The sequence below is a fragment of the Phytophthora sojae genome (genome assembly GCF_000149755.1).
Source record: "Phytophthora sojae unplaced genomic scaffold PHYSOscaffold_2, whole genome shotgun sequence".
NCBI lineage: Eukaryota > Oomycota > Peronosporomycetes > Peronosporales > Peronosporaceae > Phytophthora > Phytophthora sojae.
The window spans coordinates 6,616,190-6,642,819 of NW_009258116.1; the positions used below are offsets into that span (position 1 = coordinate 6,616,190).

General features: G+C 55.9%; 9 protein-coding genes across 9 annotated transcripts; 7 read left to right on the top strand and 2 right to left on the bottom strand.

The window, feature by feature from the left end:
- Window positions 1-228: 228 nt before the first annotated feature.
- Window positions 229-2,397, bottom strand: PHYSODRAFT_325970 (hypothetical protein; the record flags this gene model as incomplete). The annotated part of the gene is made up of 3 exons (XM_009521897.1): window positions 229-2,008; window positions 2,069-2,273; window positions 2,349-2,397. 3 exons carry the CDS (start codon window positions 2,395-2,397, stop codon window positions 229-231), a joined length of 2,034 nt encoding a protein of 677 aa, XP_009520192.1.
- Window positions 2,398-2,532: 135 nt separating this feature from the next.
- PHYSODRAFT_350021 (hypothetical protein) lies at window positions 2,533-5,664 on the top strand (the record flags this gene model as incomplete). Its single annotated transcript, XM_009521898.1, has 1 exon — window positions 2,533-5,664. The coding sequence occupies one exon, from the start codon at window positions 2,533-2,535 to the stop codon at window positions 5,599-5,601; it is 3,069 nt and encodes a 1,022-aa protein (XP_009520193.1). The 3' UTR covers window positions 5,602-5,664.
- A 346-nt stretch (window positions 5,665-6,010) lies between these two features.
- PHYSODRAFT_414771 (hypothetical protein) lies at window positions 6,011-6,238 on the top strand (the record flags this gene model as incomplete). The annotated part of the gene is made up of 1 exon (XM_009521899.1): window positions 6,011-6,238. A coding segment is annotated over one exon (228 nt), but the record flags the coding sequence as incomplete, so codon positions are not given.
- Window positions 6,239-6,987: 749 nt separating this feature from the next.
- PHYSODRAFT_539865 (hypothetical protein) lies at window positions 6,988-8,666 on the top strand. The gene is made up of 2 exons (XM_009521900.1): window positions 6,988-7,062; window positions 7,123-8,666. The coding sequence occupies exons 1-2, from the start codon at window positions 7,015-7,017 to the stop codon at window positions 8,602-8,604; spliced, it is 1,530 nt and encodes a 509-aa protein (XP_009520195.1). The 5' UTR covers window positions 6,988-7,014; the 3' UTR covers window positions 8,605-8,666.
- An 821-nt stretch (window positions 8,667-9,487) lies between these two features.
- Window positions 9,488-10,551, bottom strand: PHYSODRAFT_350023 (hypothetical protein; the record flags this gene model as incomplete). Its single annotated transcript, XM_009521901.1, has 2 exons — window positions 9,488-10,406; window positions 10,503-10,551. 2 exons carry the CDS (start codon window positions 10,549-10,551, stop codon window positions 9,607-9,609), a joined length of 849 nt encoding a protein of 282 aa, XP_009520196.1. The 3' UTR covers window positions 9,488-9,606.
- A 309-nt stretch (window positions 10,552-10,860) lies between these two features.
- Window positions 10,861-12,097, top strand: PHYSODRAFT_478876 (hypothetical protein; the record flags this gene model as incomplete). Its single annotated transcript, XM_009521902.1, has 2 exons — window positions 10,861-11,187; window positions 11,321-12,097. The coding sequence occupies 2 exons, from the start codon at window positions 10,861-10,863 to the stop codon at window positions 12,095-12,097; spliced, it is 1,104 nt and encodes a 367-aa protein (XP_009520197.1).
- A 3,287-nt stretch (window positions 12,098-15,384) lies between these two features.
- Window positions 15,385-16,662, top strand: PHYSODRAFT_373008 (hypothetical protein; the record flags this gene model as incomplete). The annotated part of the gene is made up of 4 exons (XM_009521903.1): window positions 15,385-15,783; window positions 15,880-16,078; window positions 16,193-16,335; window positions 16,474-16,662. Coding segments are annotated over 4 exons (930 nt in total), but the record flags the coding sequence as incomplete, so codon positions are not given.
- Window positions 16,663-16,668: 6 nt separating this feature from the next.
- Window positions 16,669-16,974, top strand: PHYSODRAFT_374083 (hypothetical protein; the record flags this gene model as incomplete). The annotated part of the gene is made up of 1 exon (XM_009521904.1): window positions 16,669-16,974. A coding segment is annotated over one exon (306 nt), but the record flags the coding sequence as incomplete, so codon positions are not given.
- Window positions 16,975-26,158: 9,184 nt separating this feature from the next.
- PHYSODRAFT_487623 (hypothetical protein) lies at window positions 26,159-26,539 on the top strand (the record flags this gene model as incomplete). The annotated part of the gene is made up of 2 exons (XM_009521905.1): window positions 26,159-26,382; window positions 26,419-26,539. 2 exons carry the CDS (start codon window positions 26,159-26,161, stop codon window positions 26,537-26,539), a joined length of 345 nt encoding a protein of 114 aa, XP_009520200.1.
- Window positions 26,540-26,630: the final 91 nt, after the last annotated feature.

Consider the following 26,630-nt stretch of genomic DNA (forward strand, 5'->3'; position numbering starts at 1 on the left):
ACATCAAGCGCGCTTGACTACACGCGTGTTGTAACGGAGCCTGTGCGCCACTGAAACCACGAGAAGATCATCGAAGAAACGTCTCCGCTTGTGCAGTGTTTCCATTTCAGTTGGGACAGGCTCTTTCGCTGGACGCTCCGATGCAGACTTCGCTTCGAATGCTTGTTCACAGAAGTCTCCCTCCGCGTCGACCTCCACCTGCTCTCTGCTCTTACAGTCACTGCAGTCTCATGCGTCGATGTCTCCCAGACTCTCGAGAATATCCTGCTGTTGAATCGGCTGGGCGCGTTGAAGCAGCGCTTGAAGCTCCAAGTTGAACGCGTTAGCTGCAGGAGCTGTGCGTTCATTTTCCATTGGTGGGTCAAGCGAAGCTGGAGGTTGTCGACGTGGTCGACCGCGCTGTGGGGCCCGAGGGAGCGAAAACATGGCATCCGAAGGAGGAGGAGCCGGCGCTTCGCTTCCTGTTGTCGCCACCGACGGAGGGTCATGATCCACCTGCTTCGTCAGTCCTGGCTGGGCGTGTGCTTGGCGGTGGGCCAAGACGTCGCGCAGCTCGCTTACAAAATGTGGAGTTGGGGATGCTGTAGCGCTAGCGTCGGCTTCCTGCTGTTTCAGCAGTGCCTGCAAGTCGAAGCCCTCGTCACCAGTGCTCGTACCAGTGAAAATCACAGTGTAATTGGGATCCTCTGGAGTCGGGACAGAGGAGGAAGCAACCACGGCATCGATCGGTTTGGCCTCAGGGTCTTCACCTTCCTCCGCGGCATCTCCACTCGTGCCTGGATCAGTGTCGTCTTCGCAACGTAGTGCGCTGAGAGCACTATCGTAGCCATCCCATGCTTCTTGCAGGTGCCGAGCCATTGCTCGCATCGCTTCACGGGAGTCCACCAACCGTTCTAGTATCGAATCACCAGAAACCATTTCGTGTTGGGCAGCAATCGTCAAAGCAGTGAGCGTCTCGCTCATCGACCGGAGCTCTTGAAGCTTGATGGCTACCCCCTTTAGTCGAACATCAGCCGCATCGGAAGATGCCACGTTTGGCCGCTCCAATGTGTTCGACTCCGGTGGAGAAGACACCAGTTTTGCAGGACCGCTCGTCGTGTTCCATGCATTGAGATCGGTAGTCCAAGTGTTTAACGATCCGACCAGCTCGTCGACCGCGGCCCGGTGAGATCGTAGCGTACCAAAGAGGTTGCAACCAGCAGTCCGAGAACAACACGCGCGAGCAAGTTTTCGTACGAGCTCCGAACGCATAGCGCTCTCTAGAAGCAGCACACCTCGGTTGTGCTGCTTGGCGAGTGCAGTAAGTAGCAACGACGGAGCTTGAGCGTCTGCACTATCGCCGACTTGATCCTCGATGCTTCGGGTTCCGTAGGTATCCTTCCTGTCACCCCCTTGCGAGAATGCAGTGGTTTCTGCTTGTAGCTCATCACTCACTGCTCGTAGCTTCCTTCGCAGCGGCAGACAACGCAGTTGGTGCTTAGCAACAAATAACTCAGCGTTCTCCTCGCCTCCGTCTCCGCTATCTTCTGCGTTGGCAGCCTCCAGCCTGCCGATGGGCGGCAGCAACCCAGCCCCTAGTCTATAGCCGCGGCTTGCCAGCTCCGCGCGCTTCATCAGCGCCAAACCGTCTTCATAAGTCTCGTTAAACCTCCCCACCGCACCGTCAAAGACGTTCAACGACTCCACCAGCTTCCGAGATCGCCGTGCGTAGCAGGCAAGCAGCCCTCGTACACTCAACTCCAGCCCCAACACGAGTAAACCAACAGCGGCAAAGCTCCACCCCATCAATGCACCAGCGTTCTCTCTTCTAGCAACTAGCACCGCTGCCAGAAGCACCACCAAAGCCCCGCCAGCCGCCGCCACCAAGCTGCGGGTCTCCTCTGTAATTCCTTGGACGCCTCTCAACAGCTCCACTATCGCAATCTTCTGCCTCCACCAGCACCCGTCGACTCCCCGCTGCTCTGCAAACACCACCGCATCCACCCCCGGCGCCCGCTGCAGCTCTTCCCTACCACTCACTCACTCGTTAGACCACCACGAAAGTTGCGAATCTGTCGCCACAACTCACCGAAGCGTCGGGTGGAACGCGCTAAGCTGCGGGATCAATCGCCGCACCGTCAGCAGCTCCACACGTCGATGAAGAAGCCCCAGCAATTGCCGCCAACCGCACGAGCTCGACGCTGTGAGTCTCGTGGGCCGCTTGGTGGTCGCAGGATGGGTCGCCGTCAGCAGCTGCGCCATTGACTCGCCGGCGCCCCCCTCCGCATCGAGTTCTTGCACGGCAACAGCAGATATGCAATCAGCTATTATTCATTGCAAATATACTTATCAACGCAGAGCGTGCGTACCCGCCAGGTACTGCCCCAGCGGCGACGCGGCCGCCACCACGATTTCCATGACGGTGATACACTCAAAAATAGTGACGTCCCCATAAGTAACATGGTGTGGTCCACGCATGCGTTGCGCGACCCATGCTGGACCGATTCAAGCAGCCATTTGCTGACGCGTCGGCTAGAGGATCGGAGGAGCTCCATGACTTGGCGTCCCCGGCGCGTGCTGCTGCTGGCCGCGGCGGCGCTGGCGCTGACCGACACCGCGGCCGTGGACCGCAGCAAGTTCCGCACCTGCGAGAAGACGCAGTTCTGCAACAAGTTCCGCAACGTGCAGCGCGAGCCGCTGGCCGCGCAGCTGCAGGTGGCGCGCGACAGCGTCACGCCCGACGCGGACGCGAAGCTCGTGCGCTTCCTCGTGGAGGACGCGGCGCAGCGCGGCGGTGTGGCGCTCGAGGGCTCGCTGACCTTCGTGCTGGGCGAGGACAAGGCGCGCGTGCCGGCGCTGCGCGTGCGCCTGCGCGAAAAGTTCGCGGACCCGCAGGACCCCAAGACGCGCTGGACGAGCGACGACGTGCTGGTGCCCGCCGCGGACGAGACGCGCGCGTTGCGCCAGGTGACGGCCGCCGAGGCGGGCCTCAAGACGCCCGTGGACGACAAGGACGTGCTGCTGTTCGCGCCCGAGGGCGACAAGCCGCAGGTCGTGGCGGCCTTGAAGCTGGGCGGCACCTTCGGCGTGGACTTGTACCTGGACGGTGAGAAGGCCGTGTCCACGAACGACGACGGCCTGTTCCACTACGAGATCCGACAGGACCGCGCGGACGCCGAGGCGCAGGCCGACGCGGCGGCCGACCAGGCGGCCGTGGACGCCCACGGAGGCAAGACCATTGTCGACTACGGAGAGGACGGTCTGGCTATCTACGACGACGGCACGGTGCAGAAGAAGGAGGAGCATTCGGCCACGACCACGGCTACTGTGGGCGCGGACGGCAAGGTTGAGGGCTGGGAGGAGTCGTTCGGCGGCCACACGGACAAGAAAAAGTTCGGCCCCAGCTCCATCGGACTCGACGTGTCCTTCCACGGCTCGGCCGCGGCTCCCAGGACGCTGTACGGTATCCCCGAGCACGCGACGGACTTCGCGCTGAAGGACACGATTGAAGCGGACGAGGGGGGCGAGCAGACGCGCAAGGTGGTGACGGACCCGTACCGACTGTACAACCTGGACGTATTCGAGTACGAGCTGGACAACCCCATGGCGCTGTACGGCGCCATCCCGGTGCTTGTTGCGCCCAACAAGGAGAACACGGTCGGTATGTTCTGGAACAACCCCAGTGAGACGTTCGTGGACATCTGGACGAACGAGGACGCGCACAGCAAGTCGACGCACTGGCTGAGCGAGTCAGGTGTGTTTGACCTGTTCCTCCTGGCGGGCCCCAGCAGCGCTGAGCTGTTCTCGCAGTACACGCTGCTGACGGGCCGCGCGCAGCTGCCGCCGCTCTTTGCCCTCGGTTACCACCAGTGCCGCTGGAACTACAAGAATGAGGCGGATGTGGCAAGGGTGGACGCCGGATTCGATGAGCACCTGATCCCGTACGACGTGCTGTGGCTCGACATTGACCACACGGACGGCAAGCGCTACTTCACGTGGGACGAGCACGCCTTCCCCACGCCCAAGGACATGCAGGAGTCAGTGGCGCGTACTGGCCGTAAAATGGTGACGATTGTCGACCCGCACATCAAGGTCAGTCAGACAAAGGACAAGCAGCCGTACTACATTCACACTGAGGCGGAGGAGCTCGGCCTCTTCATCAAGGATGAGCAGGGCAACGACTTCAAGGGTTGGTGCTGGCCGGGCGAGTCCTCTTACGTTGACTTCACGTCGCCCAAGGCGCGTGCGTGGTGGCGCCACCAGTTCCGCTACGAGAACTACCAGGGCAGCACCAACCACCTGTACACGTGGAACGACATGAACGAGCCGTCCGTCTTCAACGGCCCCGAAGTGTCCATGCGCAAGGGCTGCATGAGCATTGCGGGCGTTGAGCACCGCGAGTGGCACAACCTGTACGGCACCCTCTTCCAGCGGTCGTCTATGGAGGGCCAGCTTGTTCGCCAGCAGCCCCCGCCGGAGCCTCTCTCGGCATTTGCTGAGGAGCTTCAGCTTACGTCGGACATGCAGCGCCCGTTTGTGCTGTCACGTGCGTTCTCTGCTGGCTCGCAGCGCTACGGTGCGATCTGGACCGGTGACAACACGGCCGAGTGGGGCCACCTCCGTTATGCGACCAAGATGCTGCTGTCCATGTCGGTGGCTGGTCTCACGTTCGTTGGCGCTGACGTGGGCGGATTCTTCGGCAACCCGTCCACGGAACTGCTCACGCGATGGAACCAGGCCGCTGTGTACCAGCCATTCTTCCGTGGACACGCGCACCACGACTCGGCTCGTCGTGAGCCGTGGGTGTTCGGGGAGCCGACGACGTCGCGCATTCGCGCCGCTATCCGTGAGCGCTACTCGCTGCTGCCATACATCTACACGCTCTTCTACACGTGCAACGCGCGCGGTATGCCGGTCATGCGCCCGCTGTGGGCGCACTTCACGCAGGAGCCCCAGAGCTTCAGCGAGGAGGACCAGTACCTGCTCGGCGACGCCCTGCTTGTGAAACCGATCGTGGAGGAGGGTGTGGAGGCGACGCACGTGTTCCTGCCTTCCGATGGAGCGGAGGACAAGACGGTGTGGTACCAGTTGACGGACGGGTACAAGCGTTTCTTCGGTGGCAAGACGCACGAGAACGTGCCCGCGCCACTGGACGCCATCCCGGTGTTCCAGCGCGGCGGCACCATCCTGCCGCGCAAGCAGCGCGTGCGCCGCAGCTCGGAGCTGATGCGCGACGACCCGCTGACGCTGGTGGTGGCGCTGGACCAGCACTTCAAGGCCCGTGGCGAGCTCTACGTGGACGACGAGCGCTCGCTGGCCGCGGAGCTGGAGGGCGAGGGCACGCTGGTGTCGTTCGAGCTGACCAAGGACGGCCTGCGCTCGACGGCCGCCGCCGCGACGCAGCAGGGCAAGCGCTACACGTCGCTCATGTGGGTGGAGCGCATCGAGGTGTACGGCTTCCAGTCCGAGGCCAACCTGCCCAAGCAGGTGCTGGTGGGCGGCGAGCGCGCCGTGGAGTTCCAGTACGACGCCGCCAGCGACCGCCTGGTGCTGCGCAAGCCGCAGGTGCTGGTCACGGACGACTGGGAGCTCCGCTTCGTGTACGACCAGGCCCTCGAGTGATCGTAGACGAGGACCGAGCTGCAGGGGGGAGTTTGTTGAAGTTTTCAAATCAGATAAAGAGCTTGCAGGTGAGCCATCACATGCACATTTCGCCAGCTGGCCAGCGGCGCCTTGCCACTGAGCCCGTGCAGCTACGTAGTGGGTGCGTCTAACTAAAATGCAAGTCTCTGCTAGTTTTCAATCGATGTCAATCGATTAGTCTATGGTCTCACTCTATCGGCGGCACACGCCTCCATTCGGATGAAGCCGGCGATTACAGTAGTTCTCTCGCGCGTAAAGACTACCGTTAGACACGCCCCTCGCTGGGTTGACTCAAACGCGCATGGAGCGCAGGCATCGTTCGCAATCAAGGCGGCGCAAAGGAGGCTTCCTTCCAAGAGTGGCCCTCACGGCGGGGTCTTGCACGGCCAAGCATGAAGACACATTGAAACGTCTTTGGAGAATTTTAGCTACCGTTTGCAGCACAACGCAATGGATGGTGCGCAACAGGCTCATCTTTGAAGGAGAACCAACATCGGTAGAACAAAGTTGCGTCGAGTTCCGGGTGACGGGAGTTCGTCAGTTGAAGGCAATAGCAAGGAGGGACACGATGAGTCCACAAACAGTTGAACAAGGCAAGTTGATGGAGGACTGTATCGACAGTTTTCTATTAATCCTTGAACAACCAGGACAAGTACGGGTAAGCAGCATGCAGCTACCAAGAGAATCGCCATTAGTGGTGATGATGAAATCTTCTTTAGGATTTTAATGGCTATCATAGTAGTCCAAATAAAATCTCTTCTACTACTAAGGAGGCTTCCTTCCTGCCTGCCTGCAGTCTGTCCTCGGGGTGTTGGACTAGTCAGCCAGCTAGTCAGAAGTCAACCCATTTGTGGCGAACCGTTACTCACGCAGAGCCCCACTTCAACTTTGCTGTCCGAAGATCGCCATCGTCCGCTCGTTCTCGCCCACGCTGGACTCGAGTGATTTCAAGGCGGAGATCGCCGATGATATCGCCGGGCTCTAGATTATCGCAGCGAAGGCAAGCGTAGTGCATGCTACAGCGAGGGTAGAGGCCACTGCATTGAACCGCTTCGAACGAGCACCCAGCCGGCGGCGGATCAGGAATCTTGTCTTTGCGTGTGTGCCTGTATTGGCGTTACAGAACGGTTGACGGCTGGCGCCAGTACTTGCGGAGCGCGTACCGCAGGCAGCGTCTGGTTGCAGCGCCGGCCGCTCTCGCCCGCGGGGTGCAACTGGACGGAGGTCAGATGGAGAGGAAAGTCCGCTGCCGTGCTCACCGCGACGCCTGGGGCGCGTTCGAGTGATACCGACGTTGTCTGTCTCCGTCTTCCTCCGCCGGCCCAGCCGGACGCCATTCTCCTTTTCTCCCTACTCGAGGCAAGCCTCTAGTCCCCCGCTCCAGACTAGGCCATGAAGCTCAGCGCCATCCTTCTCGCCACGGCCGGCCTCGCGTCCACGGTCTCCGCTGCCATCAGCACCGCCGGATCGGCCGCCGCCACGACCACGACCGCAGTCGAGTCGGCCACCAGCTCCAGCGCCGGCACTGCGTCTACCGCTTCCACGGCCGGGGCCAGCACGGCCTCGTCCTCTGCTGGTGCTTCCACGACGGTGGCCAGCTCCACTTCGGGCACGGCCTCCTCGGGCAATGCGGTCACGTCGACAGGCTCCATGGACGACGTCTTCTCGAGCCTCAAGACGCTCACGTACCCGTCGGACTCGTACCACATGCCCCCGGTGCGCGCCGTGCACGCTCGTGTTCAGAGCGACGCCCCTATCCTCGTCGACGGTGTGTTTGTCTCGAGCTTCGGCGGCGGCGAACTCGAGGCCGGCTACCTGAGCGCCATGGACACGGTCAACACGGCGTCCGTTGAGGGCGCGCTCATGTACGTGCAGGCCGAGGGCATCAACGTCAACGTGCGCGCGGACGAGGAGCGCTGCGAGCGTAAGTCGGGCATGGCCAACATCGTCTTCTACGAGGTCATTATCGCGCAGACCAACGAGACGCTTGCCCAGTTCCAGGACTCGTGGGGCAAGACGCCCGAGTACGGGCCCATGCTGCCCATGGACAGCGGCCGCTGCACGCCCCTCTCGGGCGACGACGACTTCCCCGCCGGCTGCCTGCAGTTCAACGGCGACGACGACCAGCCCAACGTCGGCCCGTTCGTGGGCGGCGGCATCAAGGACGACGACGTGCGCGCGCCCTACCCGGACAACTACTGGTTCTCCTTCCCGAGCACGTGTCCGCTGGAAGGCTGGGGCGACAAGACGGACGAATGCCGCAATAGCACGCGCAAGGGCCTGTGCGCCTACGGCCAGGGCCCCGACGGCGTGGACTGCACCTTCGCCTACAACATCCTCGGCTGGGTGACCATCGACGACATCGTGGGCATTACGGCCATTGAGAACCCTGACACCGGATCCACGTACGCCAACTTCACCGAGTGGTGCAACGCCGACTCGAACAACACCGAGTTCGCCGCGGACGCCGAGAGCGGTGAGATGGAGACCGGTCTGCCCTTCTGGGAGGACCCGCTCAACTCGACGGCCAACGCTGCGCGCGCTGAGGCCGTGGTGGCCAAGTACGAGGAGATGCTCAAGTCGGGCTCGACGCAGATCGAGGACTCGCTGATCCAGGCCTTCAAGACGCTGCCCACCCCCGAGGAGCTCGCTGCTGCCAACCCGCCTTGCTTCATGACGGTGGAGGCCTGCGGCTCTGGCAACGGATGCAAGCGCGTTGGCTACTCGCAGCTGTGCACTGAGTGCGAGGCGGACGAGGGCTGCGAGACTGGCGGCAGCGGATTCGAGTACCCGACGCTTGAGAAGGCCTTCACCACGCTGTCGGACAACGAGACCACGACCAACTTGGGCGGCTCGGGCAACAGCACCTCCGCCGCGTCTGGCTCGTCGGCCAGCTCCAACACCACAAATGCCGCCTCGCCCCTGACCTTCACGACTGCATCCGTCGCAGTCGGACTTTTGACCGCTGTGCTGGCCCTGTAGAGCTGATTAGAAAGATGATGATCAGAGCGATCGAGAGGAGCCTGGACTCGATCGATGTCCATTTCGCTTCCGAGCTTTTGACAAGTAAAAAAAAAGTTTCATTGTCGAGTTCTTCTTCACCAGTTCTCGGGTCAAACCACATCCATGTCAAGGCGATCGGTTGTACCGGTTTCAAAGCAGCGGCTGGTCACGACTCATGACTCATGAACAAGGTTTAAGAAAAAGCGGCTATGGGGAGCTCAACGTTCTTGTTGTCATTCTATGATCACATCCGTAGGTACTTTCGATCGAATCGGGAGATGCTGGAGATTCCTCGATGATGGGGCTGCCAAGCCTTTGGGCTAATTTACAGCTTCCGATGGTCGGCAACCAACTAGCCGTGGGGGTAGCCAAGAACTATCCTATTGTAACGAACGGGGTGAGTCCGGCGCAACTATAGTAACAACGATTCTTCGTCTCTGTTTTTTTCTTCTCGGCTACTATCGGCTTCGTCGTGATGCTTCGCAGGCAATACTTGTCAAGTCGAGTGTTGTTTGGACGAAGATATCCCGAAAACTTGTAATAGCAAAAGACGGGAAGTGAAACCATTACGCACGAGATTTATCATTGCGATGACGGAGTCTTGAGTGCGGCGTGTCCTCGTCATACATTAGTCGTCTTGCTAGATAGAGATATCCAAATTGTGCGAATCATCCCGTCACTTTTAGCGATCTTCACGACAAACACCCAGGTCATTTCCCTTTGGTATTGCTGATCTTGTCAAGTTCAACCTTTAGAGAACTTCAAATGAAGCGGATACATGCTTCCAAAACCCCGGATCAACAACAGCGTCAGAATACAAAATCGGTAAACTCTGCCTGCACGCAGCACCAACACCCCGCATAAAAAGCAAATATGCATCTTTGTTTCTTCTTATCCCCTCTGCATCTTTCCAATACTCTTCTCCCTCCGCAACCAACTCTCCAAAAAAGTATCTTTCCCACTCCGCTTCCTCCGCTTCTCTCAGCAACAGCCGCTCTTGGCCTTGCCAGTGTCCACGTGCGTGGCGCCCCGCACCCTGAGCCCGCTACTTCTGGAGGCCGCGGGGTTGAAGCCGTCGTCCTCCTCCACAATCTGAATGGGCTGGCCCCTCCCGCCCCCGCGACTTCTCGGCGGCTCCTCTGCTCTTGCCCCCTGCTGTTGCATTTGCGCTGGGTGCTGCTTCTGCACCTGCTGCATTTGCTGTTGCTGTTGCCGGGTCGACGAGGAGGAGGAGGGGGGATGCGCCCGCACGTCCTCCTCGTCGTCGTCATCGTCCGCGATTAGCGCGCTGCCCTTCTTCTTCTTGCCGCCGGCGCGCTCCAGCATGCGGCGCGTGAGCTCCACGAACACGTCCTCGAGCCCGCGGTTGAGCTTGGCCGACGTGTCGAAGTGCGCGGCGCCTACCGACTCGGCGTAGCGCCGCGCCTCGTCCTCGGGCACCTTGCGGTTGCGGTGCAGGTCGCTCTTGTTGCCGGCGATGCAGATGGAGATGTCGTCCCCCACGATGCGCCGCAGCTCGCGCACCCACGTGCGCACCTTGCGGAACGACTCGGCGTCCGTGATGTCGTAAACCAGCAGCGCGCCGTCCGCGTCGCGGTAGTAGATGGGCCCCAGCGCGTGGAAGCGCTCCTGGCCGGCCGTGTCCCAGAGCGAGAGCGCCACGCGGCGGTTGTCTACCAGCAGGCGCTTGTCCAGGTACGAGGCCTGCAGCGTCGACACCTGCCGCTCGTCGTACTCGCCCTTGATGTAGCGCAGCAGGATGGAGGTCTTGCCCACGCGGCCTGGGGAGAGAGGGGAGGGGGGAGGTTAAGATAGTGCTAAAAACTTTGTTTCTTCTTCTTTCTGTGTTGCATGTTGCCAGTGTCGCCAGCACGCACCTTCGCCGAGCAGAACGACCTTGAACTTCTTCGTGGAGCGCTCGCCCATTGTGCGCGAGAGAGACTGTTGGTGTATTTAAATGGGGGGGGGGGGGGGCAGACGCTCCTTGTCGCTGCGGGCTGCTGCTGACGGCCTCGGTCGGTTAGAGACAAGAGGCGCGGCTTCCGGCGGCGATGCGGGCGGAGCGACAGCCGGTTAGGTGAAGCGCTTGGGCCTTTTTGCCTTCTGTTCTTTTTCTTCTTGGTTTGGCCGATCGCGGATTGGCTGAAAAGGCCTTATTTAAGCCAACCGCGTGCGCTCACACAATGTGCACAACGTGGTGTAATCGCTTCAATCAGCCTCTTCGCGATTGCCGAGATGCTGCGCCACCGCGGAGCGCTGGTGCTGCCGCTGCGGCCGCTGCTGGCGCGCCGCGCGACATCCGACACCCCCCGCCGCCTGGACCTGGACGATCTGCTGGGGCAGCGGCTGCGCGAGACGGCGCGCGAGCTGTCGGTGGAGGTGCTGCCGGCGCTCAAGGTGCTGGCTGAGAGCCTGGGGCTGCTGCGCCAGAGCCCCGCGCTGCGCAGCTGGAGCGCCTCCGACTGGCTCGTGGGACTGTCCGTGCTGGCCCAGTACAAGACGCGCCAGCGCGCGGGCGGGCTGCATGACGAGGCGCACAAGAAGCCGCTCGTGATGGACCAGGTAATGTGGCAAGCACCTAAACGGCAACACCTAAACGGCACCATGCAACACCTAACTCTGTCAATATCCAAACACTGTGAGTTAAGGGTGGAAAGCTAATTGACAATTATTGTTTTGTGGACGTATATTGCAGAAATTGCTGTCCAAGCTGCTGCGCTACGTGCGCGTGTGCGACGCCGTGTACGCGTCGACGGTGGCCGGCTTCTGCGAGGAGGCCGGCGTGCCCCGAGAGCGCGTGCTGCGCGCGCACCCGGGCGGAGTGGTGTCGCCCAAGTGCGTCATCGTGGCCGACCACGAGCACCGGGAGCTGGTGCTGGCGGTGCGCGGCACGGCGTCGCTGCTGGACTTCTGCACGGACCTGTGTCTGCAGAACGAGCCGTTCCTAGCCGGCCAGGGCCACCGCGGCATGGTGCACGCGGCCACGTGGCTGGTGCGCCACCTCCGCAACGATCTGCAGGAGCTCTCTCAGCAGTACCCGGACTACCGCGTCGTGGCGACGGGCCACAGTCTGGGCGCGGCCGTGGCGGCGCTCAGCGCCATGCAGCTGCGGGACGAGTTCCCGAGCATCCACTGCTACGCGTTCGGCACGCCCGCCTGCGTCACGCGGGAGTTGGCGACGGAGAGCTACGACCTCGTCACGACGGTCGTGAATGGCTACGACTGCGTGCCGCGCTTGCACCAGCACTCGCTGCTGGATCTGCAGGAGGAGATCCAGCGCTTCGACTGGCGGGCAGCGCTGCGGCAAATGGTGCAGGAGGAGATTCGCAAGCAGAAACTGGCGATCGAGAAGCAGCAACGCGCCAAGTTGGAGGAGCTACAGGCGGCACTGAGGAAACTGGATCGCCTCCAGATCAAGCAGAGGACGAGCGAAGCAACGGCGAAGCTGGATGAAGTCAAAAGGGTGCGGTGAACACGGCTATTTTGTGCTGTCTGGTAGATGGAGATGGGACTCACCTTATTTATTGCTTTGTTCTCAGCTTGCGTCGACGAATATCAAGGAGTTTGCGATCGATGTCGACACGCTTCTGGCTGACAAGCTAGACGCTGCTTTCTCGGTCTTTAAGACAGATAAACTTTCGTTGGAGCACGTCACGTTCATCAAGAATCTGCTCAAACTCGAGGACGTCAAGAAAGGTACCGAAGTATCACTTTTGGATTTTGAAAAGGGAACAAAAAATCTGATGTTGACAATGCGTCTTTGGTGCTGTAGGCGACTCGTTCTGGTGGAAGCGCATGGACGAAAGCGTGCTTGCTCTTGAGCGACTGTCTGCGGCTGTCAACAAGCCCGAAGAGTTGGAGCGCGTGCTCGTGGAACTGAAAGAATTGCTGCAGAAAACATCGGCGACAACAAGGATGCTGCTGAAGAACGAAGGCAGTTCCTGTGAGTTATTTGCCCGCGAGTTCGTAAAGTTGACAGTTCTGACGTCTCGATACGTACAGATCCTGACGCGGAGTCGACTCAGCTGCAGCTATTTCGTGCTAGAATCGATGGAATTATCGACAAGACACGCGCGTCGCTCAAGGCACGCATCAGTGAGAAAGTGTACGTAGTCTCGATACATTCGTCAGAGGTATTGTGGACTTACAAGATGAGCTATTTTGTGTGTGTAGATCGAAGGTGTCTACAGCTGTTACTACTAACATGAAGGACTATGTGGATACGCTAAAAGAAGAAACAGAAGCGTTGAGCAGCATCGTACAGGAAGAATTGGACGACGTGGCCGATACAATGTCAAGAAACTTGCCGTTTTTCGTTGGACTTACGACTGACGTTACTGAAGCCAATAAGTCGTCGGCCGAGAGGGCAATTCATCAGCAGAGCGATCGCAGTGGCGAAGAGTTCGCGGATACTGGTCCTTCGGAGCGGATTGAGGGCGAGCTGAATGAGGAGGCGGTGCAGCAATGGGAAAAGCTGAGACTCGATCAGAGACAGTGGGAAGAGGGCAACATGCTGGGTCACGATCCGTTGTTCCCGCCTGGACGCATTCTCTACTTGAACCGTGTCATCGCACCAGGACCTTCGCCTAAAAGCGTGGTACATCTAAGCAACGAGCACAAAGTACCGGACGTTGTGGAGTTCGTGGAGGTTGCGACGGACGAGTTCGGTCGAGTAGTGCTATCAAATCGCATGCTGCTCGACCATCTCTGCACGGACTACGAACGCGTTCTCCAGTCGCAGGCGAAAGTATTGGAATCGGCGCCCAGTTGCACATGTGGATAACGTAAAATACATGTAACCTCATCGAATAAAACGCCCTTCGTCCTTGCGTAGAGCGCTGAAGAAAAATAGAACGCTCTCTCTAAACGCTATCTTTTACCTAAACAAAATTTAATGCTGGGATAGGAAGCGACGAAGTGCTGATAGCAGCCCAAACAGGATTAATTCGCAGTTCGTTAGAACTGACGATTGAGGGATTGATGTCACAAACCGGTACACTACCGGTTTTGAAGAGAGTGCTCCACAACCGGTGTAACACCGGTTGTGCAATCAGGGAGTGGGAACCTAATCCAGCCAATCAAGCGGGCTGATTTGGCATTATTTTTTGGAAAGAGCCAAAGAGATACATACATTGTGCACTGCATGCCAGTACAAGCCCGAGTTACTTTCCCTGCATTCAAGAATCTGCTGCGAGGGTTCTAAGCGCAGCAACCATGACAGTTCTTGCTCGTTTGTGCCGTAGTTAAACGTGATGAATCGACTAACGCCATTGTATGGAATTCAGTATTTTTTTTACGTGCTTCGTATATAGATATTACTGGGATAAGAAGCAACGTTAGTGTTGATACCGCAGACCAAATAGGATTATATACGTGGTACGTCAAGTCGAACGATGATCCCTCTTGACATCAAGCTGGTACATTTTCTTGAAACCGGTACGAGCACCGGCCCTCCAAAAGGTTTAAATGCGTGGGCAGATCCAACCGGTGTGCAACCGACGACACTGATATGATTCAGTATATATATTCGAGCAGTGAACGAATTGAAGTAAAGATAACGATTGAGGCGGACTCTAATAGCACTAGAGATAAGCATTTGCATTTTCAAGTATAAAACTTCTACAAGCTGCAAACAGATCTCAGCCAAGGTTCGCATTTTTAATTTTGTAAAGCATTGCCACTTGATATCTAGCATCTACAGTCTTAAGGCCAATTTCTGGGCAGATGCTGCGGCTGGGAAGCAGGCGCAGGAGATGACCGTAGCTCATAAGAAAAATAATCAATTAAAATGAAGAGGGAGTTTATACCAAAATTCTCCTATCCCAGGCTTCGCGGGGCCCTAGTTAAAGCAGTATCGGTTGACACGGCTTTGGTAGGTGTGTCCAGTAGCAGGCTGTAAGCTAGGAGACTCTACGGTACGTGCAAAACTAACAACACGCGCATAAGTTTCTTGTGGTATCCTTTTAGAATAATTGGAGGGCAAGTTGGTGAATACATCGTGGCATGGTGCATTGAAATCCAAGTTTGGGTGCTCTATTGGTCTGACATTAGGGCTGCAGTTGCATATCGTCGGTTGCTGTTCATACAGCCTCGTGTCGTTGCATGCATTGGATGCTTAGTAAACTCGTAAGTGTATTACTGACTACAGAGTTTTGCTCTATCATGTGATAGTTTCTGTGGCCGTGCACCAGCGGTGGCATTGCTAACGTTTATTTCTGCTTTTTATTGCAATTTCGTCGGCCAGATATTTAGCAATGACAATCGTGGAACGGGCGAGGCTGTCGGCGTTGAAGGCTACGTTGCTTCGATTACTGTGGCACTTGGTGAGCTTGAAGATGACATGAGCGATAGCGGAAGGGTGTGTAGTGCAGGCAATCTCCAGCCTGCCCCAGCTAGCAGCAGTACTATTGGTCGCAGTCAATCACGGCAAACGTGATGACTGCGACAATGAATCTTGCGGATAACGCAAAGTAAGATTACAGTGCCCCGTGCATAACGGGATCCTGATGATCAGGCAGAAATCAAGCGAACTATAACAAACTAGATGCCCATTTAACGACAACTTAGATGACGGCAACTGTAGCTCCACTGGTTAGCAGGAGCCGCAGCATTAGGAGTAGCTCGTGTCCTCACTTTGACTTTTACCAAGTAATACACTTCGGCCACACTTTCAGGGAGCTCCGCCAGCTCCCATCCGTGTCTTCATTCTGCAGACACTACAAATAATTGTTTAGCAGTACCTGCTGAACCAAGACCAACATGACGAAGACTAGAGCGCAAAGATCGAACTCACCTGACGACGATGCAGATCGTGCGTCGGCCCCCATCTTCACCCCCATCTTGCCGCCGAGGATCACCAGCACGTCCCACGCTGCTTTGGTGAAGTGGCGGAAGGAACGCCGCGAGTACGAATACACTATCCTCAACCGTGCGAAGGGTGAGACGGACGATCTGATTGTCCCGATCAAAAACACGTTCGACGAAGGACTGCTCAGGCAGTGGTGTCGCTTGCGTTGGAAGATGTCCATGTCGGACGTCACCGACGAGACCATTCTCACCGAGGTGGACAAAATCATCTCGGCGGTGAGAAACAACAGTGTGCCGGATATTGACCAGGAAATGGCCGAGCACCTACGCATGGATTTAAGTGAGAGTGACGTGCATGAGAGAGTCATTCAATACTTTAAGCTGTGCCATGAGATTATCGACGACCACGGGTGGCGCATTTTCTTCACCGGTGACGACGGTAGGAAGCAATTGTGCTCCATTTTGATCAAGTCGCTCGAACCAAAGGCACTTCGCGAGGAAGTCGATCGGACTGCACGTTTTCAAACGTGCAAAGCGCGCGAGGACGAGGTGGTTCTACACGACTTGATTCTCGAGAAAGCCCTCGACCACGAGAAGGCCTACCAGAGCCAACGACGCGCCAAGCGCCACCGTGATCGCGGGGATCGTGACGCCGAGCGCCCTGCCATGCGCACAGGCATTAAGAAAACTGCCAAGAAGCAGAGGTTGGCAGGTGAAACAAGCGGTTCTGGCCCACGGCCATCTCCGAAAAGTCCAGCAGACCGACCAAAAACCACGCCAACACCATGCCCACACTGCGGTGACCTCCATTGGTTCTCCGAGTGTAGTAAGGCCACGGATAGTGAGAAAGCTGAAATACGCAGGAAATTGCGTGCTCAGCGTGGCGACCAAACCAAACGCGAGGTTGCTCGACTCAAGCGGCTCCGGGAGTGCATCCCATCGACTGAGAAGACTGTCACGCTGAATGACGTGATGGAACTGCCGTACTGTGCCGACACTGGTGCCGACCGAACAGCTATTAGCCAGCGGCATCTTGAAGAGCTCATGCTTCGCGACCCTGCGATCAAACTGACCCGGCTCAGTACACCATTGGTAATTGTCTGTGTTGCCGACCATGCGATTACCTGCACCACATCGGTGCAACTTCGGGTGCTTTTGAACACCGCGTCTGGGCCAGTCGCAATTCATGAACCTGTGGAATGCCTCGTTATCAATGATGACGATCCAGAATTCATTCTGGGTCAAGACCTGCTCAAGCAACCGGGCATTGACGTCGACCGACAGTTAGAACAGCTCGCCGAGCGTGAGGCTGACGACGGTGAGGACCCAGTGGATGACGACGACGGTGCACCTGTCTCTAGCTCGCCTCCAACAGATGCCGACCTCCACCAAGCCGTTGAGCGTCTTGTGCAAATGGCACTACAACATGGATTTCCCAGGCACTTGGAGGAGCAGCTCCGCGCCATTGCGATCAAACACGACATCTGGCGTATCGAGCTCGGCAATGACCCTCCGGCTCGTGTCAAACCGCTTAAAATCCGTCTCAAAGACGGAGTGAGTGCAGTGAAGATCAAGCCACGCAGATACCCACCTGCCGTGCGAGTTTTTCTACGCGAGTTTAACCAGAAGCTGGTCGACCTCGGTTGGGCTTATGAGAATCCGACTAGCCGTTGGGCCAGCCCAGTGCTGCCGGTTCGTAAGCCGGGTACCACCGACGATGAGTACCGACAAACCTGCGACTATCGGCTTGTCAACGATCTGATCGAGGCGCTGATTAGTACCATGCCTCACATGAGCACACTGCTAGAGCACACCAAGGGTAAGAAGCATTTCGGACTGTTCGATCTCCTCAAAATGTTTTGGCAGCTACCTCTAGATGAGCTTAGTCAAGAGCTGATGTCATACATCACTGACGCAAAAATATACACTCCTCGCCGCGTGCCTCAAGGGTGCTGCGACGCTGCTGTGCATTTCCAGCAGACAATGGAGCAATGTTTTGAGTCGCTTTTGTACAAGTATCTTATTGACTGGATCGATGATCTATTGCTCTTTGCCGATGACATTGACACCTCCTTGTTGAAGTTAGAGCAATTCTTTGACTTGGTGGCGTCATTTGGGCTGAAGCTCAGCGCGAAGAAGAGCAGTTTGTACCACCAATCTGTAGAGTGGTGCGGTCGGATTATCACTTGCGATGGCATCTCCCATCACCCAGAGAGGATCGACGCATTGCCGTCAATGCCGTACCCGGCCACTGCCGGCCAGTTGCAGCAGTTTATCTGCGCAGCTAACTGGATGCGTGAGTCTATAGCAGACTATGCTCGGGCTGTTGAGCCGCTCCAGCGGCGACTCGACGACGCCCTCCGCAACAGCGAGCGCACAAAGCGTGTAGCTGCGGGGATTTCGGTCGAGCTAACTGCAGCCGAGAAAGACGCATACGATCATGTGAAGAGCTTACTGGCAAGTTCCGCCACACTATCTCTGCCGGACGATGCGTCTACGACCTGCGTATTCACCGACGCCTCGGATACAGGCTATTCGGCCATCCTCACCCAGGTGAAGGACTTTGACCCAAAGGTTCCGATCACCACGCAGAAGCGTCAACTGCTCACGTGCCTGAGTGGAACCTTCCATGGCTCACAGCTGAATTGGACTGTCATTGAGAAAGAAGCCTACCCTATTGTGGTGGCCTGCTAGAAGCTAGATTATCCACTGCTGCGTGCAAGACCTTTTCGGCTATTCTGTGACCACCGAAACTTAATCCACGTCTTCGCACCTCACATGAGTATCAAGAAGCACATACGTGGGAAGCTGCTTCGATGGGCGCTCAAACTGATGACCTACCGCTGCATTATCGAACATGTTGACGGGACCGCCAACATTTGGGCGGACATGCTTTCAAGATGGGCTGGCCAGCCCACGACTACAGTCAAGTTGAAGCGATTCTCCCAGATGAAGGGTAAGAAGCAGCGGTCATCGACGAAGCCGCCAGGACAGCAAGCCCTGGATACTCGACTCAGAAAGCTTCACGTGGCCAACACTGGACGAGTTCAGGACGTCACAACAGCAGCACCAGGCACCCGCAAGGACAGTGTGCTACGAGTCGACCAGCGGATCTGGGTCCCTCGAGCATGCAAAGACCTCACTCAACGGCTCTATGTGATCGCCCATTGCGGGGCCCAAGGCCACCGCGGCGAGCAGGCCATGGTTAACCACCTGCGCCGAGTTTTCCACATCCCTGACCTACGGAGCGTCGTGCACACATTTGTGTCGGCGTGCATGTTGTGCCCACATGTAAAGGGAGGAAAGATGATTCGTCGCCCATGGAGCGAAACTATTGAGTGCAATGAACGAAACGGAATCCTACATTGGGATTTTTTGTCCTTAGGAGAATCTTTTGGGAACAGTAAGTACCTATTGGTGCTGAAGGACCATGCATGGTCATTTCTGCGAGCTCGTAGTGTGCGATGCGGCGGACAGTGCCGCTGCCACTGCAGCCATCCTCGACTGGCATAGCCGTTTTGGAGCCCCACCAACGTGGGTGAGTGACAACGGCAGCCACTTCAAGAACGAAGTGGTCGCAGAGCTTTCGAGAAGGCTCAAGAGCCAGCAAAACATTACTTTGGCGTACAGCCCATGGATCAACGGCTCTGTTGAACGCGTCAACCGCGACATACTACAAGTGCTAAGAGCGATGACCCTAGAGTACAAAGTATCAACGAAGGACTGGGTCTACCTCGTACCGTTAATTCAAGCCAGCTTGAATCACACTGCCCTACCTTCGCTCGGCAATCGAGCACCTGTTGAACTTTTCACTGGACCACCATGTCCATCGCCTCTCGCTGAGTTCTATCACCCTGGTGACCACAAGCTAGTCACACTGCCGCACCATTCGGCAGAGATGGACAGATACCTAGCAGAGCTGCGAGCCAGTTTGTGCGCAATGCACCAGCCCATCGCTGACCAACGCCTCAAACAGCGGCTTCTTAACAAGAAAAAGGAGCGAGGTGAAAACGTGGTCAACTTTGACGTGGGGGACTACGTCCTACGTTCACGCGTTGATGAGAAAAAAGGCAACAAGCTACTCGTCACGTGGCAAGGATCGTACAAAGTGGTCCGAGCGGACGCTCATTCTTTCCGAATCCGTCATTTGGTGACAGCGGATGAGTATGATGTACATGCATCACGTCTAAAGTTCTACGCGGACAACAAGCTCAACGTAACGGAGGAAATCCTAGAGCATGTTGCCTCCCAGGGCATCATACTGGCAATCAACGGGTTCAAAAAACACCGATGGAACACCTCCATCAATGACTACGAAATTCTCGTAAGCTGGAAAGGCTTAGAGTCTGTCGAAGACTCGTGGGAACCGCTCAAATCACTCGCCCATGAAGTCAAGGTTCTACTGGGTCAATACATTCAAAAGCAAGACGCCACGGTGCGCAAGTACTGTAAGGACCTCCAGTAAAAAAAACAATACAACCTGATGCACAATTTTGCCAAAATCAACATTCTTCTCCAATATCGGATTCGGTTACGCCACCATGTAGCGATGTCGTGTTGTATTACACAAAAATATTCCGATGTTCTAAAACCGCATATTGGTCCCACAACAATTCGGAACGGGCAACTTCAACACGTTGCACCTGTAACACTTGTTACATAGTATGGACATGGGTACACCTGTCCGCTACATCTGGTACATAAACCAGATTAATTTGTCTAGCCGAAACAACTTAATCGCCGCTAGCTAGACCAGGCTTGGGGGGGCAGTGTAGTGCAGGCAATCTCCAGCCTGCCCCAGCTAGCAGCAGTACTATTGGTCGCAGTCAATCACGGCAAACGTGATGACTGCGACAATGAATCTTGCGGATAACGCAAAGTAAGATTACAGTGCCCCGTGCATAACGGGATCCTGATGATCAGGCAGAAATCAAGCGAACTATAACAAACTAGATGCCCATTTAACGACAACTTAGATGACGGCAACTGTAGCTCCACTGGTTAGCAGGAGCCGCAGCATTAGGAGTAGCTCGTGTCCTCACTTTGACTTTTACCAAGTAATACACTTCGGCCACACTTTCAGGGAGCTCCGCCAGCTCCCATCCGTGTCTTCATTCTGCAGACACTACAGGGTGGCAAGATCACTGTGACCAACTACTACCTTAATCTACCCGATGCGACGTGGAAAACTAGGTTGAAGGCTGCGCAGCTTGGCAGTTTGTGAACAGGGTGATGACATGACCGGCATAGGATGGTCGGCAAACGCCCGCCACGACCTCTCTCGCTATGACATATCTTGCTGCTGCCGCAACTCCGAGTCCTGCTCCTTTTTCTTCGCTTTCGTGGGCCGGGTTCAGATACGAACTGTTGTGCACTGAAAATATAATCTCAAGGTCGGTACACATATTTTTTCTTGCAGTTCTTCAAAAGCTGAGTAGACCACGACTGTGTGGTAGCACACAAAATAGCACTTGAAGAGAGTAAGGACTTCGTACTCTCTTCAAAACCGGTAGTGTACCGGTGGATATACCAGTTTGTGACATCTATCCCTCAATCGTCGACAAACGACAGTTCGAACGAACTGCGAATTATAATGACTTGGTACCGGTATACCTCTCCTTACCGTAGTGTATGGTGATTGATTGGATGAAATAAGTAGGTTTAGGGTTGCAAGGGGCCTCGACCTCCCCCAATTTTACTTGGCTATAGTGAGCTTTTGGGCCCCTCGGACGAGGGGCCAAGAGACTGCTCACAGACTTTCAGTAAGAGCATCGTCATCGGAGGGCCTTAAAGTAATGGTACATAAGTGCACGGCGCCCCTTCGTCTCGCGGTATCACGACGGTATGAGCACGTTGAATCGCCTTTGAGACTATGTCGTGGCGACCTTAAGGCGATTGCGCGGTAGAATTTTTCTGTGTCCGTATTCTGACATGACATGAATTTGGATCTGGCCCTCCCAAATACAACAATCAAGATAGTCCCGGTGCAGCAAATCGTACATATGCGAACAGGATAGGCGACGTCGATTGTAGCGACGCAACAACGATGTAGCATGACAGTGTGAGCAGCGCTAACTGCGAGCTTGTTTGCTGCATGCACAAGGTTTCGACGCCAAGCAAACCTCAAAAGGTTGTGTGAGTAGGTGGCAGGCAAGGTGAAGCCAAATGAGCCTGTTACCTGTTGTGTTTATCTGAAAGCGCCTTCAGGCTCAGATTCAGCAGAAGAATGGGTCATTCCTCCCATAATCTTCAGACCAAACACCATGTCATGTCAGAATAAGACCATAAAAAAGCTAACCGGATTGCGCAGCAACAGCGAGTCGTAAAAGGGCAACCACCGCCCAGCAGCTTCAATCATCTTATCTCGCACATGAGAGTGTTCTTGCCTCAGCAAAGGGCTTGTGTTGTTCGGCGGGAACGTCTAGCTGCAAGATTTAGATGCGATGACGAATTGTTGCATTGCTGCCTAACTGACACTGCTTCGTGTACACGTCGTGTACTACACGATTTGATGCAGCGTACTTAAGTAGGAGCTGCCGGCAATTTTGATGCCGCGCAGGAAGGCATGCTGGGTGATGTCAGACACGCTGCATATCCGAAGCTCGCTAGGTTGAGCGCACATCTATCACTGATCACTCTAGGTGCAACATGGCACGATTCGAGTGACCTGCCTTGCTGTAAGCTTCTGTCATTTATATATCCACAGCACCTTTACCATATAAAATATGTAGTAAAAAGATCTAGCTATTTATAATAATCATGGCACCGAACCAGCCAGAGAAACTACTGCGATGGTTTTCAGTCTCCGAGCAGGTAGGGATACCTGCTGGGGGGGGACAGAATAGCTGCCTCACTTGATCGCAGTGCGGCATTACTAGCACAGCCATGCATCAAAACACCTTGTTGCTCTTAATCAAAACTGCATGCACAGGTACATGTAGCAAGGGAGCCAGGTTGCGCTTTGTTGCAAGTTTTTGCGAACCTAGCTCCAGTCAGCAACGAATGCTGCTCATTCGTGAGCAAACAAGGTTCGACGAAGCGTTGTGCTTTCGGATGGTTGCCCCAGCGTAAAGTCTAAGCACTTCAAAATACACAACGATGACAAGTAGCGCTGATAAGCTTAGGCTGATGCTTTGGGGACGTCGTCAAATGTACAGTTTACTGTACGTGAGAGGGTCGGCCCACCAGCAACTCGACTCGAGCAGCTTAGCTAGTAGTAAGTGATGTCAATTGACCGAGTGTTTTCGACTTCTCAAGAATGATGGAGGCTGGTCCGCTTCATTTGCAAGTTCTTCGAGTAAAGATTCGCTATTCTGGGTACCCGGACTGGTGGTCCGGGGGAATCGCAGTTCTCAGAGCGATATGGAACTCCGACAGCACCGATACTTTTAAATAGCAAAAGTGCGACCAGGCCTACGAAAGCTGTCGCATCTCTGATTGGTCAAAATAAAGGTGTACTTGCTCCGTTCACAAAATATTAGGGACATTTGGACAAAAAATCTATTGGTCAGCCAATAATCATCCGATTTTGCTCAGATTTGCTTCATTCGAAAGCATTCGCCACGTGCTATTGGTGCATATATTTTTGTGCGCAAACTCCGAAGTTGAACCCCTCCGTCACGAGGCCCGGATTCCTATGCACGGACTATTTTTTCATATGCTTGATATCAAGCATGTTAAAGAAAGCCTTCACTTGAAATTTGTAAAGATGAAATAAGTACAGGATCCGTATCTCAACCGTATCTCGGAACAAAGTCGATTCACCTGCCTAGTTTATGGGATCACATGCTGCTTATCAAGCGTCGTTTATTAACCCTTTCGCGAGTATCCTCAATAAATTATAGTATACAACTCATTGATATTTCCTTCTAAAAGGGCGTTCTAGGCGTCCTTTTACAAAGTTACGGAGCCTTTTCGGTGTGTCTCATGGGACATGCCATCTACGGTGATTTGCAGGATACATAAAATGTATGCGTATGACTTAGAATTTGTAAAGACAATGATTACATGATGATTACGCTGCGTACCGATTATGATTTGTTTTAAAAGAAGGTTGATTACTAGCTTGAACTTGTGCAAAAGGGCACAGGATGCGCCCTTTAAGAGGGGGTACACTCTACCGTGTTTTGGAAAATCATCTAAAGGGCGCTTTCTGTATCCTTTTACCGCGAAAGGATTAAATGGCTGGCGATACAGCCCATGTTTTTTTTCTCGACAAATATGGTTTTTCCATGTGCGACCCATGAATTGCCCATGTTAAATTACCGGACCCTCCAAATAAAATACGTAATTTACCCCGGCAATAATCATGGTCAGTGTCCATGTCGCTACCTGTCCTTAACATGTTGACCCTACGGCGTGAAAAATCTCGACTGGTGGACGTCGCAAGTCATCGGAGGCGAGGTCACCTCTATATTGCATCGCCCAATCTGCGTTATATCATGCAACTTGACGATGGTATGTCCATGTAAAAGGAAGAGCACTTGAGCAGTAGTTGGCAAAATGCAAAGTGATTCGATTCAGGTCCTTAGTTCGCAACCGCGTGCTACCTCTAAGCCTGCTACTGGATACCTCTTACTGGATACACCCTACTGGATTCTCTACTGGATACACAGTTACCTTATCCAATCAGAGAACGCCACGTCGATGCCCATCTTGTACCCACAATCCTGTACCCACAATCATGGCGTAATCACCGTGACGTAATCATCGTCCCGTAATCACCTGAATGATTGCGGTACAACACAGTGAAGGTCACGCCAACCTCACTGATGACGCGTTCGCGTCACACGGTCGCTTGGCGAGGCGTCGTCACATCAGTCTTAACAACACTCCCACTCGACTCGTCAGCGACCACGATGCCCAGCTTCGTCCTGAGCGCGTCGAACTGCGGCGCCGCGATCGGCTTCGTCATGATGTCCGCCAGCATGTCGAGTGTCGAAACATACTGCAACACCACTTGACCGTCTTCCACCTTCTCGCGCACGAAGTGGTAGCGAATGTCGATGTGCTTGGTGCGCTTGTGGAACTCCGGGTTCTTGGCCAACGCGATGGAGCCTTGGTTGTCCTCGTAGATCTTCACCGCTTCGTCGCTCGCCATCTCGCCCAGCTCGCACAGAAACACCTTGAGCCACACCGCCTCCTGCGTGGCCTCCGACAGCGCCATGTACTCGGCTTCCGTCGACGAGAGCGCCACCGTGCGCTGCTTCTTGCTTCGCCAGCTGATGCATCCGCCGTTCATCATGAACGCGTAGCCGCTCGTACTCCGTCGAGACTCGATGTCGCCGGCCCAGTCCGCGTCCGAGTAGCCTTGCAGTCCGTCCTCGCTGCTCGCTTGAAACACGAGGCCGTGCGTCTTCGTGCCTCGGATGTAGCGGAAGACCCTCTTGAGCGCCTGCCAGTGTGTCGGACATGGGTCCGCTGCGAACTGGCTCAGCACTCCCACTGCCGCTGCGAGGTCCGGACGAGTCCCCACCATGAGATACATGAGGCAGCCCACGGCGTTCCGGTACGGAACATTCGCCATGGTCTCGTCGTGCTTGCAGCCTCCCTCGCACATGGCCTTGGTCAGCTTCAGACCCGGATCCTGCGGTGTCTTCACAGGGTTGCTCTCATCCATCTTGAACTTCTCGAGAATGTCCTTCGCGAACTTGGTCTGCCGCACCGACACCTTCCCAGTCGCCACATCTTGCTCGATCTCCATACCGAGGAAGTACTTGAGCTGGCCCATGTCAGTCATCTCGAACCGGTCACTCAGCGCCTGCTTCGTGTCCTTCAGCATCCCGTCGCTGCTGCTGGCGAGGACCAGATCGTCCACGTACAGTGCCACGAACATCATGTCGTGATTGTCCCGCTTCAAGTAGATGCAGTGGTCGGACTCGCACTTCTTGAACCCCAGCTTCAACATGAACTCGTCGATCGTCTTGTTCCACATCCGCGGCGACTGCTTCAGGCCGTACAGCGAACGCTTGAGCCGGCACACGTAGTCGGGTCGATCTCCGTCCACATATCCGTCCGGCTGCGCCATGTAGATGTCCTCGTCCAACAAGCCGTTGAGGAACGCGGTCTTCACATCCATCTGGTGTACTGTGAGCTTGTACTTGGCCGCCAGACTCAGCAACACCCGAATCGACGTGAACTTGGCCACCGGCGCGAACGTCTCGTCGTAGTCGATGCCGTACTTCTGCGAGAACCCCTTCGCCACCAGTCGCGCCTTGAACCGCTCGATCTCTCCAGACTGGTTCTCCTTCACGCGGAACACCCATCTGCAGCCGATCGCCTTGCGTCCCTTCGGCAGTGGCACCAGGATCCACGTCTCGTTCTTGCGGAGCGACTCCACCTCCGAGTCGCACGCCTCTTTCCACTTGTCTGCGTCGCTGGATTCCATCGCCGACTTGAACGTTGTCGGCATCTCTCCCACTGAATCCGCGACGTACGCAGCCTCGAAGTCTTCCTTCTCTTGTGCTGCCACAGACATCTCGTCCAGCGGCTGCTGTCGTCTCGGCACCGCATACTCGGAACCTCCACGGCTTCCTCGAGCGACTGCGTGCGCGGGTGTCGCTTGCTGCCGGGTTCAAAGTCTTGATTCCGCGCAGCTTCTTCTCTGTTCTCGTCTGATCCGGACTGAGTCTCTTCATCCGTGGTGTCTTCATCATCATCTGTCGGAAGACCCACCAACACCTCCTTCGAAGCGTAGTCGCGTCTCCCACCGTCGAAGACATCCTCCATGAACTGCGCGTCGCGGCTCACCAACACGCGACCGCTCTCGATCTCATCGAACCGATACGCCTTCTCGTGCTCCGAGTACCCGAGGAAACGACAGCGCACCGACCGAGCGTCGAACTTCGACCGCTTCTCCTTCGGCACGTGCACGTACGCGTGGCACCCGAACACCTTGAGGTTGGCCAGCAAAGGCTTCTTGCCGGTCCAAACGTGGTGCGGCGACTTGTCGTGACTGATGGCGCGCGTCGGACACCGGTTGCGGAGGAACGTGGCCGTCATCACCGCTTCTCCCCAGTACTCCTTCGACAACCCGGCGTGCTCCAGCATGCAGCGCGCACACTCCACCAGCGTCCGATTCATTCGCTCGGCCACTCCGTTGAGCTGAGGCGTGTATGGCGGCGTGAACTTCTGCTCGATGCCGCGATCCGCACACAACTTGGCCATCGCACCCGAAGTGTACTCGCCGCCGTTGTCGC

Bases quoted from the DNA above. Each gene is read 5' to 3' on its own strand.
- PHYSODRAFT_539865 (XM_009521900.1), top strand. From the start codon at position 7,015: ATGAAGCTCAGCGCCATCCTTCTCGCCACGGCCGGCCTCGCGTCCACG. The intron at 7,063-7,122 runs GTCTCCGCTGCC...ACCGCAGTCGAG, and splicing joins CGGCCGGCCTCGCGTCCACG to TCGGCCACCAGCTCCAGCGC.